Source organism: Periophthalmus magnuspinnatus, chromosome 24 (genome assembly GCF_009829125.3).
Source record: "Periophthalmus magnuspinnatus isolate fPerMag1 chromosome 24, fPerMag1.2.pri, whole genome shotgun sequence".
Taxonomy (NCBI): Eukaryota; Metazoa; Chordata; class Actinopteri; order Gobiiformes; family Gobiidae; genus Periophthalmus; species Periophthalmus magnuspinnatus.
The window spans coordinates 2,015,252-2,032,230 of NC_047149.1; the positions used below are offsets into that span (position 1 = coordinate 2,015,252).

The following is a 16,979-nucleotide window of genomic DNA, read 5'->3' on the forward strand; positions in this document are numbered from 1 at the left end:
AATCCAGCCCGCCGAACGTGAACAAGTTTTGTTAAAATAGGTAAGGGTAAACCTTGTTCAAAGTTTTTCTGCTGTGTTTATTTAACAGAAATTTAATAAATAATTTAATTAATGCATTTGGAAAACAATTTGTACAATGAGCCCTGCATATTCATGCTTTGCTACATGTTACAGGCCAAATATTTTATTATATATATATATATATATATATATATATATATATATATATATATATATATATATATATATATATATATATATATATATATTATATATATATATATATATAGTATATATATATATAAATAAAAATATTTGGCCTGTAACATGTAGCAAAGCATGAATATGCAGGGCTCATTGTACAAATTGTTTTCCAAATGCATTAATTAAATTATTTATTAAATTTCTGTTAAATAAACACAGCAGAAAAACTTTGAACAAGGTTTACCCTTACCTATTTTAACAAAACTTGTTCACGTTCGGCGGGCTGGATTAATAAACCCAAACGGCCGTGTGTGGCCCCCGGGCCGTAGTTTGCCCATGTCTGGACTAGACCCAACTCTCCATTTTGATTTGTCTATAGAATGTTGTGATGTTATCCTGTGTGCAGGGTAAGCTGCTGGTTCACCCGTGCCCTCCGTACGCTCTGGCCTGGGGCTTGAACAGTTTCTTGATTGGTGGATATGATCAGAGGATTGTGGCGTACAGCAGAGAGGGGCACGTGCTGCAGACGTTTGACCACAGCCGTGACCAGAGTGAGAGGGAGTTCAGCGCAGCAGTGTCGAGCCCCAGCGGTCAGAGCGTGGTGTTTGGCAGCTACGACAGGTCCGGCATTTTCATTTGATTTATGAGACTTTACATACACTATACCTTTGTTTATACACGAACAGTTAAAAGTTTGGACACATACTCTCACGAAATGTTTTTCTTTGTTTACTGCTTTCTACATTTTAGATACATACAGAAGACATCAAATATGAAGCAAGATATATGGAATTATGTAGCAAAAAAAGTTAAATAACTCAACTAACATTTTTTTATATTTTATATTGAAGTGCTCAGAGTATCTACCTGCTTTGTGGACAGCACTGTAAACCCTTGGCCCTCTCAATGAGCTTCATGATGAAGTCTCATGAACTGGTTTTCACTTCACAGCTGCACCGTGTTTGGGCCCAGAAATGCCAAAAGTGCAAACCAGGGTGCAAAGGCAAAGGCAAATAAAAAACATTTTAAAAATCTAAAACAATTTTGGAGTTATTTTGAGTTTATTTTTTGTTTACTACATTTGATATGTGTCATTCATAGTTTTTCTACCTTCATTATGAATCCACAATATAAATAATCCTGGAAGTAAAGACATGAAGCAGTGTGAGTTAACAAGGGTTATACCAAGACTGTATCCAGAGTTTTAAGCAGAACCACTTTTGGATTGTGCTCAGGTTGATACTAAGACTGTATGTAGAGGAGCAACAGTGCAGTTGAGACATTCATTCACTAATTCAAGGTTAGCCGTTCAATTCCATACACAGGCATTATATGGTGCTAATGTGCTTTTGAGATGCATGTAGGCCTGTGATAGTGTTAGTGGTAATGAGTTAAGTTGTAGCCACATCTTCCTTAGCCTGCCTCAGGGCAGCTGTGACAGAGGTAACTCACCACCACCAAGAATCAAATAATTTTTATTTTTTATTTTACTAAAGCTAGAACACCACAGTTTAAACTGCAGATAATTAATACAATGGTTCTTTCCTTTCCAGGCTGCGAGTGTTTAACTGGGCTCCGCGCAGAGGCATGTGGGATGAGGCCAAACCTAAAGAGATCCCAAATCTGTACACCATCACCAGCCTGGCCTGGAAGAGGGATGGCTCCAAGCTCTGCGCTGTATGCTCATAGACACTCTTAATACATATGTGATTATTCTTTATAAACAGGGTTAGATGGAGCTCATGTGTGTCTGTACACTCATACACTTTTATAACTTTATAGAATATATGCGCTGGTGGATTTCACACTCTTACCCACAGATGGAGGAAGAGAGCAGCTTTTGCTATTGATTACATTGTATTTTGATCCGAAAGGTAAAATCGTAGTTTCCATGACAGTGTCCAGCCCAGTCCAGTAGTGCAGTCCAATCTGACTATGCTTCTGTTGTAGGGAGTATTATACTGATAATGAGGGCTGAGCTGCCAGTAAGACCCGTCAGTACAGCACAGGAATAGAATTTCCCTAACATTTTCTACTCAGGGAATTCTCAGTTGTTGCTTTTTGTTATAATGACTTCGAACCATCAGCATTCAGATCTAAACCAGGTCAGAACAGGCTCACATGCTTCTGTGCAGGGGACTCTGTGTGGAGGAGTGGAGCTGTTCGACTGCTGTCTGAGGAGAACCATCTATAAAAACAAGTTTGAGATGACCTATGTGGGACTGAGCCAGGTAAGGGCTAAATCATTATGACCACTGGTCTCGTTTAATGACCCATGTGTTGATACATTGCAGTGACATTGTGCTGGGGGTGTTCTATATATATGTGTATGGTGGAATATTCAGCAGTACCCATGGTGATAAAACATTAGCAAACACTGCCCAAAAACGTTTTAAGACTGACTGAAAACTCAAGAAAAAATACAAAATGGATTTAAACAACACATTTTTCATCTGTGATTAATTTGATTAGTTTGATTTTACACAAAAAGGTGAGAGTGACTAACTGAAAAAACTATTGGCTAAAGCTAGCTAGCTTGTGCCTGTAATGTTACAGTATATCAGAGATTTGTTTAACAGTTGGGACTACAACAAACAAGATCATTTTTACTAAGTCAGTTCTTTCTGGTCAGATTGTGTTACTCTTACTTGAGTGGTACTTTTACAAATATTTGAGTAATTTCTTTGACCACTACTTTGTACTTCTAATTGAGTAATATTATTTTTAAGTAACTTTACTCTTACTTGAGTACAATGTTTGGCTACTGTACCCACCTCTGTTTGTCTTTCAAAAGCAATTTTATATATCCCTGGCCTTCATCTGCGATTTGTGACAGTTGCACGGTTCTAGTTTAAATCCCTCTGCAACCCCGTACCAAAAGATCAGGATGAACTATTAAGACTGAATATACATGGTGCATAGTGCAGAGTGTTGTTGTGTCCTTTGACAATACACTAAGCCCTCACTGTCCCCTGTCTCCTGTCTCCTGCAGGTGGTGGTGAGGAACCTGTCGACAGGTGCCCGGGTCATTCTGAAGTCATATTACGGATATGAGATCGAGGAGGTGAAGATACTGGGCAAAGACAGATATTTAGTAGCTCACACGTCAGACACGCTGCTGCTCGGAGACCTGCTCACCAACAAACTCAGCGAGGTACTGATATGAACAATACTACTGATCAATATCTATGAAAGCCCTCCCATATCATCCCTACATTCAATTAGAGACCTATAAAGGACTAAGTGAGTGTGACGTCACAGCGTTCAGCCCCAGTCAAATGAAGCTCATTGAGGCTAGCAGTTATAGCTACTGTTTGGAATTCTGAGCGATTATATCATAGTAACCAAAGAGTCTATCAGGAGCAAGGCTGTTGAAGGTACAGCCCCCTTGCCGTTCACACTGCTGGTTTGGCAGAGTGCCTAGCACCACTGTCACACAAACCTGCTAATGCTAGTGGGAGCGACGTCACTGAAAGAAGGCACCTGATTTGTTATTAATTTTCATATCTTAATTTACGGGCAAAATAGTAAAACAGAACCTCCAGGATCATTAGAGCAAGTTAATATGAACAATTTAAGTAGGATTGCACTGATACGATACTTGTATAAAATAACGATGCCAATGCTGAAACATTAGCTGGATCTGGAATCGGTTCCATGGTATCTGTTAAGCTGGTACCCTGGTTGGGCCTTAATTGATGTAATGAGACTATTTACAGACTGATGTTAGCTAGAACATCTCATAATGTTTGAACCTTTTTTCATACAAAGCTGTTCAGTAGTGATTTGAGGGATAAATAATTGGATCTCTTGTGTTTCAAGGAAATAAGTGCCATTTTCCATCCCTAAACTGGTATCGGCTAATATTGGGTACGACACATTGAAGTATTGATATCAGTTTCGGAACTGAAAAGGATCGGCCCCTAATTTTAAGAAGAATGAGGAGAGTTACAACAACAGTTATAGAGAGAGTGGCAGCGTTTTTTCAATAGAAAGTGAATTGGAGCCAGAGTCAATGGAGCTGAATCCTACTATGCTCACTTCCTGTTTGGAATGGAGCGGCTAGTAGGCGCTATATCCTTTTATATATACAGTCTATGGTATAGTCATGAAAATCTAGCCATTATTTAGTTGTACACTGGCCCAGTCGGCTGTGTGTCATTCCCAGATTGTCCTCAGAGCATCAGGTTTGTCTTTTAGGCTCATTGTTTAAAATTGAAATAGCACATTAATGCGGCAAATTTTTTTAAACTCCATAGAAATATATTTTGTTGTTATTTTTTAAGTAAAACGTTAATTTGTGTTTTTTTTTTTTACAACTGAAAAACTCTGGGCGTTGCAATGAATTAAACTGAATGAAAATCGTGATAATGTATATTATTTTGCATATTTGTGTTTTGCAGGTGGCTTGGCCCGGGTCAGGAGGAAATGAAAAGTTCTTCTTTGAAAATGAATCTGTAAGTGCCACAATGCCATATGCTACACATATGAATTTAAAACATATAATAAAATAAATAATAAAATACATAAATTCCCAATGAGATGCATCCAACATCGTTTTTTATATTGAAACAAACTTTTTTTTTCAATCCTTGCTAGCTCATTTTTATTGCAATTTTTTGCTGACAAAAGAAATAAGGTTTTGGAGTTCCACAAATTATACAGTGGGCTGAACGATTTGGGAAAAGATATCTAATTGTCATTTTTCTAACAGCCGTTGAGATTGTGATTAGCTTTGAGTTTTATATTTTAACATTAGGACTCTGTTCAAAGTTCACATTTTAAACACAAACAAATTTACAAAAATACTGAAATATGAACTGACAAACTAAAACAAGAATCACATTACCTAACATGTTTGTACAGATCTAAAGTACAGGCTTAGCAGCTTTTATGCAGAATAAGACAGGAGATTTTGTAGTTTGTGGTGAAAGTGATGGTACTTTAAAAATTACAGCCTTTGCAATTTCCTTATTGCATCCAACCAAATTGAGATTTTGGTTCAATTGCGATTAATCTTGTAGACCTGTTATACAGGAAGTACCCATGTAGTCTAAACTGGTTTACATAGACAGAATAATGCTTATTACAGGACTTAAAAAAATCACCCTCTGTTATTTTAGGTGTGTATGATTTTTAATGCCGGGGAATTGAGTCTGGTGGAATACAGCAACAATGAGATCCTTGGCTCAGTCCGGACCGAGTTCATGAACCCTGACCTCATCAGGTACGGCATTCTATGGAAATAATATTAACAAATCAGTCATTTCATTTTAGGCCTAACTAAGTGAAGTCAGATCTGATATACCTTCTTTGTACTCAGGCTGTCAATTTTGTATATTTTTTATTTCCTGACACATTTTGAGGACTTTTCTACCACTCCAAAGATATACTATTTAGTTTTAAATTGCTAATCATTATGGCAGCAGTCCTAATTTTTCATTATTCTGAAACCCATGGATAATCCGTTTTACTGCATTAGTCCCTATTGCTATTAAATGATTTTCAAGTGCTAGTGCTTTAGCATGTTTTATATAATAAGAGCAATAGAATGTTGAGCAGTTACCATGGTGGCACAATGCACACATATGCGAACGCTGCCTGATATGTTAATAGATTGAAAAGTCAAAAAAACACACACATTTTCAGGAGCCTGTGATCAATACAAGCACTCATGTCCTGTTTGGTTTTCAACAACAAAGGTGCGAGTGAATAACTGAAACTGTCCACTAATGCTAGCTAGCTTGTGAGTGTAATTTGATGTGCGAGAGACTTGTTTGACAGCACAAATCAGCTGCTCTGTTGGATTTCCAGATCTTTATGGTCAGATTGTGGTAAAATAAAGCTTAAATTAAAGTCTAACTTGAGTCCTAGAACTTCAGACAGAGCAGTGCCTATAGGTTGCATCACACCCCTGAGGAATGTTGATGACATCAGCTGCAAAATATCAATAGAGGACATTTCTTATCACTTATTTAATTCAGCTTTCACTTTTAGAATTAGTTATTTGCGATCACTTCTTCCAGTCAACAGTCAGATGTAAACAGTGCAAATTCTCTCCGCTTTAATGTTTTCTGCCCTGTCAAAACTGTCATACATAATGGCCTCTTCAGTTTGCCCCTGGTTCATTTTGAAGCGTTAAAAGATCAGGTTCTGTACTCACAATAAAATGCTCAATTAGAGTGGGCACTACGCTACTAAAAAATCATAGAACAATTTTGTACAGCCGTTAAACATGTCTGTGTAATCCCTGTCATCCAGGTATGATCCATAGTAAAAGAACATTTCAAATCTGTCAACTGGACAAATAGTTGTAGGAGTGAAGCTGTTTGGCTGCTCATCCAAGCCGCTTCTTCAGTTCTGGTCAAAGTACTGGTGGACACTGCCTTATATCTCTCTTAAGGGAGGAGCATTTTGGGTTTTTTTTTTAAAAGATTTTTTTGTTATCAGTGGGTGGTAGATGTGAAACCTCTCCCACCAACCCTTACCTGACCTTTAGTCTCAGACCTCAGTTGTTCATACTTTTGGACAGGTCTAAATGTGCACTGTAATCTGAATCTTGATTTTAAACTGTGTGTGTGCAGTGTGTGTCTGAATGGGAGGAAGCGGAGTGGAGCCGAGGACAACAAGAAACTGGCCTATCTCATCGACCTTAAAACCATTGCCATCGGTAACATTATTTAAAGTGGGCATCTTCTGCAATTGTCTTTTCAGAGCTTTTCACAATGTTATGGTTGTTTCTTCTCATTGACCCTCTGAAGTTGTATTTGGAATTATTTGTGCATATTTTAGAAATCTTTATCACCTATTTTCAAGACGCCATTTTGCGGATCAACTCCCATTTTCGCAGCCACCACTCTACGCTTACTTTGTTCTGCAAGTTTACTTTTTTAATTGGTGATACTCATAGGATTCGGCAGTGTCACATAGTCATTTTGGTACAAATGAAAAAAAAAAATCTACTACCCTCTAGTACGATGTGCAGCTGTCCACAGGGGGGGCCGACAGCATGCGGCACTTGGTTGTAAAGATGTTTTCGGTAACGTCAGCTCCCATTGGGCACCGCAGTTTTCTAACTTGGAAGTCAGTAGACTTGTTTCTTTCATTTACTCATTTTAGATCAATATTGGAATTTAAAAAGTCCATATTATAACAATGATCTATGGGTGTTAGATTATAACTACAGAGCAGACACAGGCACAGTTCTTCTTTAAGTCAAAACTATAGCACAGACTGAATTAATTACATTTGCACAGTATTCAGCACTTTATGGGATTTTTGGACACCTAAGCTTTAGTGTTTGGCGTCAAATATTACAGTTTTTGTTGATTTCTTTTTTAGGACATAAGTACCAGGTAGATCACCATTTTGCATTTTGTTCAAACTATAACATTGATCTAAAATTGCTTATAAAACTTATAAAACATGTCAATACTTTGTTTTTGGTGAATATATCATATTCAAAACAATAAAAGGTAACACAGTTATCTAAATATGTGATGTGTTACAGTTAATGCTCCTTAACAGTAAAATACTCTCTCTTTAACCTCTTTAACTCTTCCACAGTGGATCTCAGAGGAGGTGCACTCTGGCGACCATCAGCCACGACTCCAAGATTGACTGGTTAGAACTGAATGAGACCGGGAAGAAACTACTCTTCACAGACAAGAAACTCAGGGTAAGACTGCAACAATGTATGAAGGAGAAGAGAGACAAGAGGGAGGGGGGAGAGTAGAGACGGAGGGAAGAGAGAGGAGAGAGGGGAGAGGGAGGGAGGAGAGGGAGAAGAGAGGCGAGAGGTAGGGGGGAGAAGAGAGGAGAGAGGTAGAGAGGGAGGGAGGAGAAAGGGAGGAGAAGAGTTAAGAGAGGAGAAGAGGGAGGGAAGAGAGGAGGGAAGAGAGAGGAGGAGAGAGGGTGAGAGGAGAGAGGGAGGGAGGAGAGGGAGAAGGGATGAGAGAGGAGAAGAGGGATGAGGGAAGAAGGGAGGGAAGAGAGAGAGAAGACAGGGAGGGAGGAGAATTGGGATGGAGAAGAGCGAGGTGAGAAGGAGGGAAGAGAGGGAAGAGAGAGAGGAGAGAGGGAACAGTGGGAACAGAGGGAAGTTTAGGGACAAGAAACTGTAAACTCTGCCAAATCCCTGTAATGTGCTGTGCCCTGTCAAAGTGCCACAAACAGATCATGGCCTCACAGTCTGCCTCTGGATTAGCTCCAGGCCTGAGCTCAAAATAATATGCCCAATTACTGCCTAAACAGAAAAGAAGTTTTATATGTCTGTTATAAGGCTTGTAAGATGAATTTACTGGTTGAGTGATCACATCCCACATTCACAGCAGCCTACAGAGCCACGGGAGGCAAGGTGCGTGAACTATCTTGCCCAAGGACACAACAACAGTATGCACTATAACCACTAAAGCCACTGTTGCTCCGCTGTGGCAAATCTCTTTGCTTGTAGTGTGTTAACTTTTTAATTAAGTCTTCACTCTCCCCGTTCACTGACTTCACTCCAGGGAAGGACTATAGAACCCGAGATATTAAAATACACTGGGCTCATCACGTTCTGCTCTGATTAGAACAGCAGGGGGCAGCGTCAAGGGACACACTTATGCTTATAGATTACATCCCATAATATGCCCCAGCTCCATAATTTAAAACACAGAGTCGATGAGGCTGGATCCTCTGCTGCAGAACAGAGACCATAAAAGGGACGTTAAATGTTATGAGATTATTATATAGCCAAGCATAGATTTAACCACTGATGGTATTGGTTGAGTCTTGGGTTTAGCAATGCTTAAACCCTAGGCTAAATAAATGTAAATGTCTGTAACGTGTTAAATAGAATATTGTCGGATTTAAACAATATCAAATGTTTACATGTGGTGATAACCACTCAGATCCACTCTCCCTTTCGGAGTCGGAGGTGGGAAAAACCCCAGCTACCAGTAGCTTTAATACTGGTTTAACCTCCTGAGACCCGAGTTACTGCTTCAGTCCTGCTTCACTCCTGGTTCTCCTCTCTTTCAGCTGCACTTGTTCGACCTGGACGTCCACTCTGAAGTGCACTCTTTGGGCTTCTGTTCGTTCGTGCAGTGGATCCCGGGCAGTGATGTGGTGGTGGCTCAGAACAGAGCAAACCTGTGTGTGTGGTACAGCATCGACAGCCCCGAGAGTGTCACTATGTTTCCTATAAAGGTACTACTACGGCAAGTACTATTACTTCTACTACTAGTGGTATTACTACAAATATGCTACTGCTGCTGCTGCTCTTACTACTACTACTACTACTACTACTACTAGCACCTCTATGTTTTCGTGCTAGGTGCTAGTGCCTCTGCAAATATTACTGCAAATACTGCTGCAAGTACCATCTTCCTTATGAAGGCACTACTGATACTACTCATGAAAAACTAAAGTTATGAATACACTATGTTTGGAAGACACTGTGATACTGTATCATTTCATTACCCTCTTCCTCAGGGGGATATTGTGGATCTGGAGCGCACTGAGGGAAAACAAATGTGATCGTCTCTGAGGGTCTGAACACAGTCACGTACACTCTGGATGAAGGCCTCATCGAGTTTGGAACAGCCATCGATGACGGAGACTACGACCGGTGAGACTAGATAGATTATTTTACTTTTTATAATATACTTTTTATTTCCCCATTAGTGGATTTTCTTATTTCAGGCTAAACATTGTGTAACTGTCAGAAATGTCATGAAACCATAGAAATATTCTATGTGAAATAAGCAATTAAATCTAAACCTAATGCAACTTTTCTGGGGATCTGCCTCCTGCTGGTCCCATGAAGATGTTACTTAACTATTGACTATTATAAGTGCTTAAAAAACCTTTTCTTTTTTTTTAAGTTTAATTCCAAAGTGTACCTTAACTTGTTCCAGGTAAAGCAAGGACATCTCTATGGAAGACAAGCAGGTTAAGGTTGGGCTAATGTTAAGAAAGTTCCAAAGTGCAGCTTTACATTGTGGATGTTTTGTTCCAGAGCGACAGCGTTCCTGGAGACATTGGACATGACAACAGAGACCGAGGCCATGTGGAAGACTCTGAGTAAACTAGCTCTGGAGGCGCGGCAGCTGCACATCGCAGAGAGGTACTAACATAAACAGAGGAGAGAGGCCTATTTGTAATATGCACTGTTCATAGGTGTATCACTCAGGATCTCTAGTAGCTGCTAATGTTGATGCTGAATGGAGGAAATCTGAGTACTGGAATTATATTTTTTCTTTGTTTCTGAGGGCAATTTACTTGGACCTAAATTAAAGCTAGAGTACCATATTTTCTGTTTTTCTTTAAATGAGTTCATTCTGCCATTGAGTATACACTATATTGTAGAACAAAGCAGTTGTACAAAATTCTCCATCTAAAAATAAAACATTGTATCTATTGCAAATGTAGGCTTAAGATTTAAGGCCATCCACCTGCTTCACTTACGTCTGAAAAAGCTGTCCTAATGCTGTGCTCATGTCTGAAAACTCATGCGTTTGTTACATCACAATAGTAGGGACAAGTTAGATAGAGTTAAAGACACACAGCTACAGCGGATAAGTAGATTCAGTGTAGTTTATATAATCTACCTTTTTTGCTTTTCAGGTGTTTTGCTGCTTTGGGAGATGTTTCTACTGTTCGATTTCTTCATCAAATCAACCAAATTGCAGACAAAGTAGAGAAAGAGATGGTGAGGATCCCATAGACTGTATAAAGAAGTGGACTAAGTGAGTGTGACGTCACCCATGAAGCTAACTGAGGTTATAGCGGTTACAGTTATAGTGGCTTATCTGCTAATTCGGCAATGGTTTTTCAATAGAAAGTGAATTGCAACCAGAGCTCAAACTAACCACTTCCAACCATGCTTATATCCTTTTGCAATGTGGTGGCTAGCATCCATTTATTTATATTTACATTTTAAAAATGTGCCAACTGCCACGTTTTGAAAATGATATTGCGCATTTTTCTAAAGCACGGATACATATTATCTGTGTCACAGGGAGGAGATGGCACGACATATTACCAGGTTCAAGCTAAAGTGGCCACTCTGGACAAGAACTTCAAACTGGCAGAAAGATTCTACATGGAGCAGGTCTGAGGATATGGTTCACATTTTAATATACAATTTAACATTTTGTTAAAATGTATTGGTTTTTGTAAATTTTCAGAACGCTGTGGATGAGGCCATAGAGATGTATCAGGAGCTGCACATGTGGGACGAGAGCATCGCTGTGGCCGAGGCAAAGGTACTGGACAAGCTCAAAATTAAACTTGATTAAAACTTCTTCAAAATGTAAAAATATTAAAAATTTTTAAAACATTTTACAGTGGTATTCCTCACTTACATTATGCATCCAGAGCATCCTAATTATTCACCATGATGAGTTTATAAGCGCTTTTCACAACTTGTAGAATGTGAAAGCAACCTATTACATTTTCAGTGGGCTCTGAACGCACTTCAAGACATCATTGTTACGGTCACGCATACATACAATCACATACATAAGTGCTTTGCCCAAGGACACCACAACAGCATACAGAAAGGTAGCTAGAATCAAACTAACAACTTTTCCATGCTTCAGCGCCACCCGGAGCTGGAGAACTTGCGGAGGAGTTACATGACATGGCTCACAGACACGGCTCAGGACGAGAAGGCCGGAGAGGTGAGAGAGGAGCAAACTGTTGTGTCAGATACCGAGGATAAAACCACTGACCCTTTCAACTTAATTTGTTATAATTTGATCTGAAAAATGGTTACCTGTCCTGTTACAAGGAAAAGTGAATCTGGAGCTATATTCTGTTTCCCCAACTTCAGAGGGCGTGATTGACAGGCGGATTAACCACTCAGAGAGATACATGTTCCCTTCGGGTCAAAACAAACATGACTGCTTACACGTAATAAAGGAAAAAAACAAAGTCAGAAAAACAGCGCAGATTTTTGCAGAATCAACAATGGATGCACCAAACTTTCATTTATCTCAGATCAAATAAGTTATTTTGTTTTGAATGAGAATTTTTGCGAGGAGATGTCCTCTGCGTTTGAGAAACAAGTAATGCGATGATGCCATTGTGGTTGGACCCTCTCTAGTTCAGAAATTTTCACCCTCTGTTGACAAGGTCCAGACCCTTCTGGATTTGATCAGATTGTAGTAGGGTTTGGCTGGTCAGGTAAGCAAAATAGCATCTTGAACAATTAAAAATTGCTCAAACATGCACAAATAATTCCAAATACAACTTTGGGTGAGTAAATGATCAAACAGCTATAACATGCTTAAAACTCAACAAAGCATACTTTTTTATTTCCAACTTATTTCCAACTTTTATTTCCAAGTCTGTGTAATCCCTATTTGTTCAGAAATTATTCATGGTAGAAAGGGTTTCAAAGGTTGTCATAGATTGCAACATTTTTAAACTTTTCTGCTTTGGCCTATTTAAAATGGTAAATGGTCACATTTTTATAGCACTTTTTCACACTTAAAGGATGCAAACTCTGTGCTATACATTCAAATCTATCTAAAACTCTTACTGAATAATTTAAACTCTTACTGAATACTATTTGCTTTTTGCATGTCCAGGTGAAGGAGGCAGAAGGGGACTTCTCAGCAGCTGTGAACCTTACCTCAGAGCAGGACTCCCAGCCAAAGCTGCCAGAGTTGCCCTCAGTCGAGCCGAATTTATCAACAACACAGAGATGGTGAACCGCATCACCAGCAGCCTCATCAAGGCCGACTTTACGAACGGGTACAGGAAATACCACTATATTTAAAGAGCATATTTAGTTAGTTTAGTTAATTAGTTAGTAAATTTTTTTCTAATTCTGACTTAGTTATGATAGGATAGGACCTGTGGTAAATATTTATCATAGCTCCACATCAATTAAGTGGCAGCTTGTGAAGAAAAGTTGAAAATAAAGTATAAAAAACAAAAATACAGGAAGTCGCTGTGAGTTTTGAGACAGAATCCCTCTGCTTTCCACTCTCATCAATCCCATTCAAAATGCAGAGACATTTACGCACAAGAAAGACATTTTTCTGACAACGGTGTTGTCATTTATTTTTATTGGTCTAATCATAACCTTTGTGCAATTTAAGTTTTGGCTCTTGTTTACCATTATAGTTGCTAGTAACAGTTATGGAATTACTTCTACATGTGTCATACTGCTGCTTGTGTCCAACCAGGAGGTAAAAGTATAAACTATAAACCAAATTTAAAACTTGAAAAAACTAGGCAAGATTAACGGGTACAGAAATAAAAACTAAAAAGAACTATTTATAAATGATCCCTTTAGAATTGTATGGCTCTGCCTGCGTTCTGCGTAGTCTGAGATGTTTGAGGTTTTTTACCAGGGCTGTACTCAAAATATTGATACAGCGATATATTGGGACTTCTTGGCCATATGCGTAGCGATACAGAGATAACAGACTTATCTACATGATCTCATTATATGATTTAAAGAGCATTTGACAGGTTATTATCATTTTCTAATTAGTACTTGGTTTGGTGGGATAGTATTTGCCATAAATATTCATCATAATTTTACATCAGTGTGTGCCAGTTTATGGAGAAATGTAGAACTCCATACAAAATTCAAGGACAATTTACACATTTGGGCTTAAATGTTGATTTAACAAAATAAAGGTGTTGTGATTTATTATTATTTGTCAGTTTTAACTATTGTGTAATTTATACAAGTTTTGGGCCTTGTTAAGATCATGGTTGCTAGGTAACATACGCCCATGTATGTGACTTATTCAAATGACAAATGTCATCTGGTTTAAGGGCATTGTGAACATGACATTTCAATGCAGTTAGTTAATCTACATAATCAAATTTAACACCAGTTTTAAGGGATATGCATGCATTAGGACATACATATAGAAATCAACCAATATGGGTATTTTCATGGCCAATGCCAATTCCAATTTTTAGAATCCAGAGAAACCGATGGCCTATAAGCTCTGCTTGATACTTTTAGGGCCGATATAGAGGACCGTTTTCATTATTTTCATCAAATTATGTAATTTAAATTTACTACAAACTTCCCTCAAGCCCTTTGTACCACAGATATTAAGAGAGCAGTGTATCACATTTAGTGCAACTATCTCTTCATATGTGTTAATATAAAGCCATGTGTATGTGTTAGGCAACAAATTGACCAAAAGAAATATCAACCTATGTTTGAGATTAAGGCTGATAGCCGATACACAAAAAATCCCAAATATTGGCCAACCAATATATCTCTAGTATCATATCAGGACCCAAGTTTTGGGATTTGTGTCGTATCGTTAAGTATTTGGCAATACACAGCCTTAGTTTGGACCATGATAGATCACAATGGAAGGGGAACTTTTGCTCATATAAATAAAAAAAATGCACCCATCCCTTCAATACTTTGATAAAATAAACAGATATTCAGGAACAAGAATAAATGAATAACGCCAGATAGCCGACTGTGATTCTTAGGGGACAGAATGTTTACTAAAACCATATGGCATTTTAGTAAAAATTATGATTCTCTGCTTTACCCTTTTGTAATGTAATTGTGGTGTGTTCTGATCAGGGGGAGATCTGTACGAACGGATCAGGAACCACCAGAGGGCGCTGGAGTGCTACGTCAAAGGAGGAGCTTTCCGAAAAGGTTCAATTCAATTTATTTTTGTAAAGCCCAAAATCACAACAGTAGTTGCCTCTTAGGGCTGAACAAGAGAATTGATTTGACCAACAGAAAGTTAGAAAATCAACAATGAAACAGAAACAGACAAGCAAATTAATCAACAGAGAACAAGCAAATGGATAACTGTCCCAGAACATTCCCTGTCCTTAGACCCTCCTTCTCTACAAGGAAAGACTAAAAAAAAAAACAATGGGAAAAAGAGAGAAGACCCACAGTGACAGAGAGATCCACTCCCATGGACGGACAGCTGCAGATGTGTCCAGACTAATGTGCATCAATTTACAGATAGAGCTCAAGTCTGTAGGGCCAGAGCCCACTCAGCTACAGACAAACGGAGACTTATCCAGGGCAGAGTGGGGGTCATCCAGCCAAGTGAAGGAAGGGAGGATCCGGGTCCATGGAACAGAATCAGGGTAGAAGAGAGGCATCTTAGGTCAGGCATCTGAAACAGTTGCACTCCACAAAACGGTGTGAGTAACATGTGAATAGCAATGAACAAACTACAGGTGAAAGGAATAGTGAATGTTGTTGACAGGGAAAGTATGAGTGAAAACAGGATTGTGCTCTGGTTTCCATACTTCCTCCAGCAAAGCTCCTAACGCAGCTTAACTAAAACTGAATGAGCTTATGGCCAGGCCAGTTAAGAGCAGACATAAAATCTGCAAAGAGGAACGTTTTAAGCCTGGTATTAAATGTAGAGACTGTGGTGGCCTCTTTAACATGGGCAGGAGCTGATTCCATAACACAGAAGCTTGGTAAGTGAAAGTTCTCCCTCCTACTGCGCTTTTAGACACTTTAAGAACCACCTATAGTCCAGCATTTTGAGAGCGGAGTGCTCTGTTTGGATGATATGGTACTATAGCATCTGGCAGACACGATGGGCCATGCCCTTTATGACTTTATATGTCAGGAGGAGAATTCATTTCTAAACTCAACAGAAGCCAGTGAAGGGACTCACTCATTGTAATGTAACTACAAACTGGGCGCCTACCACTTTCAAAAGTGGATTTTGTTACCTATTTTCAGATCATAAACTTTCCCTCTTAAAATTACTCCAGTTGTCTAAAAACTGTTTTTAATCTCTAGTCTCCAGTTGTCTAAAAATAGCCCCGATCAGTCACTCTGATCGGGGTGGCTAGTTACTCTCTTTAGCACACATGCCTGATGTCTGTGTTTTTATGTGCGTTCCTGTAGCTGTGGAGTTGGCTCGCGTTCCTTTCCCTCTGAGGTGGTGCGACTGGAGGAGTCCTGGGGAGATCACCTGGTCCAACAGAAACAAATGGATGCAGCAATAAACCACTTTATCGAGGCTGGGTCAGTATCACATCCTCTGCTCCATACACTCCTCTCCTCTGCATCCTCTCTCCATCCTCTCCTCTCCTCTGAATCCTCTGCTCCATCCTCTACTCTGCATCCTCTCTCCATCCTCTCCTCTCCTCTGAATCCTATCTCCATCTGACCCTCTCCTCTGCATCCTCTGCTTTATCTGACCCTCTCCTTTGCATTCTCTGTTGCATCTGATTCTTTCCCCTGAATCCTTTACTCCATCTGATCCTCTCCTCTAAATTGTCTGCTGTCTGACCCTTAATGGGCGTCTCTCTTTGTAGTTGCTCTATTAAAGCCATAGAGGCCGCCGTTGCCGCTCGTCAGTGGAAGAAGGCGGTTCATATTCTGGAGATGCAGGATGATTCTGCGGCGGCGAAATACTACGTGAAGATTGGCCAGTACTACGCCTCAGTACACGAGTACGAGGTGAGAGAAAGAAGCACTGGACCAGAACTTTACTGTGGATGAACCTATGGACCTAAGACCAGATCTAAACTAACAACTTGGACTAACTATGGGTCTAAACCAGTGGTTCTTAACCTCGTTGGAGGTACTGAACCCCACCAGTTTCATATGCACATTCACTGAACCCTTGTTTATTGAAAAAAACAAAAACAACAATAATTTTATATATATATATATATATATATATAATTATTGTTGTTTTTGTTTTTTTCAATAAACAAGGGTTCAGTGAATGTGCATATGAAACTGGTGGGGTTCAGTACCTCCAACGAGGTTAAGAACCACTGGTTTAGACCCATAGTTAGTC

The 16,979-nt window shown here is 39.2% G+C and overlaps 1 protein-coding gene across 1 annotated transcript; it reads left to right on the forward strand.

The window, feature by feature from the left end:
* The first annotated feature begins 592 nt into the window (after positions 1-592).
* Positions 593-12,905, forward strand: LOC117392932 (intraflagellar transport protein 172 homolog). Its single transcript, XM_055232376.1, has 17 exons — positions 593-825; positions 1,758-1,881; positions 2,340-2,435; positions 3,197-3,358; positions 4,608-4,661; positions 5,328-5,431; positions 6,789-6,874; positions 7,546-7,552; positions 7,771-7,882; positions 9,226-9,393; positions 9,735-9,814; positions 10,205-10,312; positions 10,813-10,897; positions 11,207-11,299; positions 11,376-11,453; positions 11,790-11,870; positions 12,783-12,905. Exons 1-17 carry the CDS (start codon positions 593-595, stop codon positions 12,903-12,905), a joined length of 1,794 nt encoding a protein of 597 aa, XP_055088351.1.
* Positions 12,906-16,979: the final 4,074 nt, after the last annotated feature.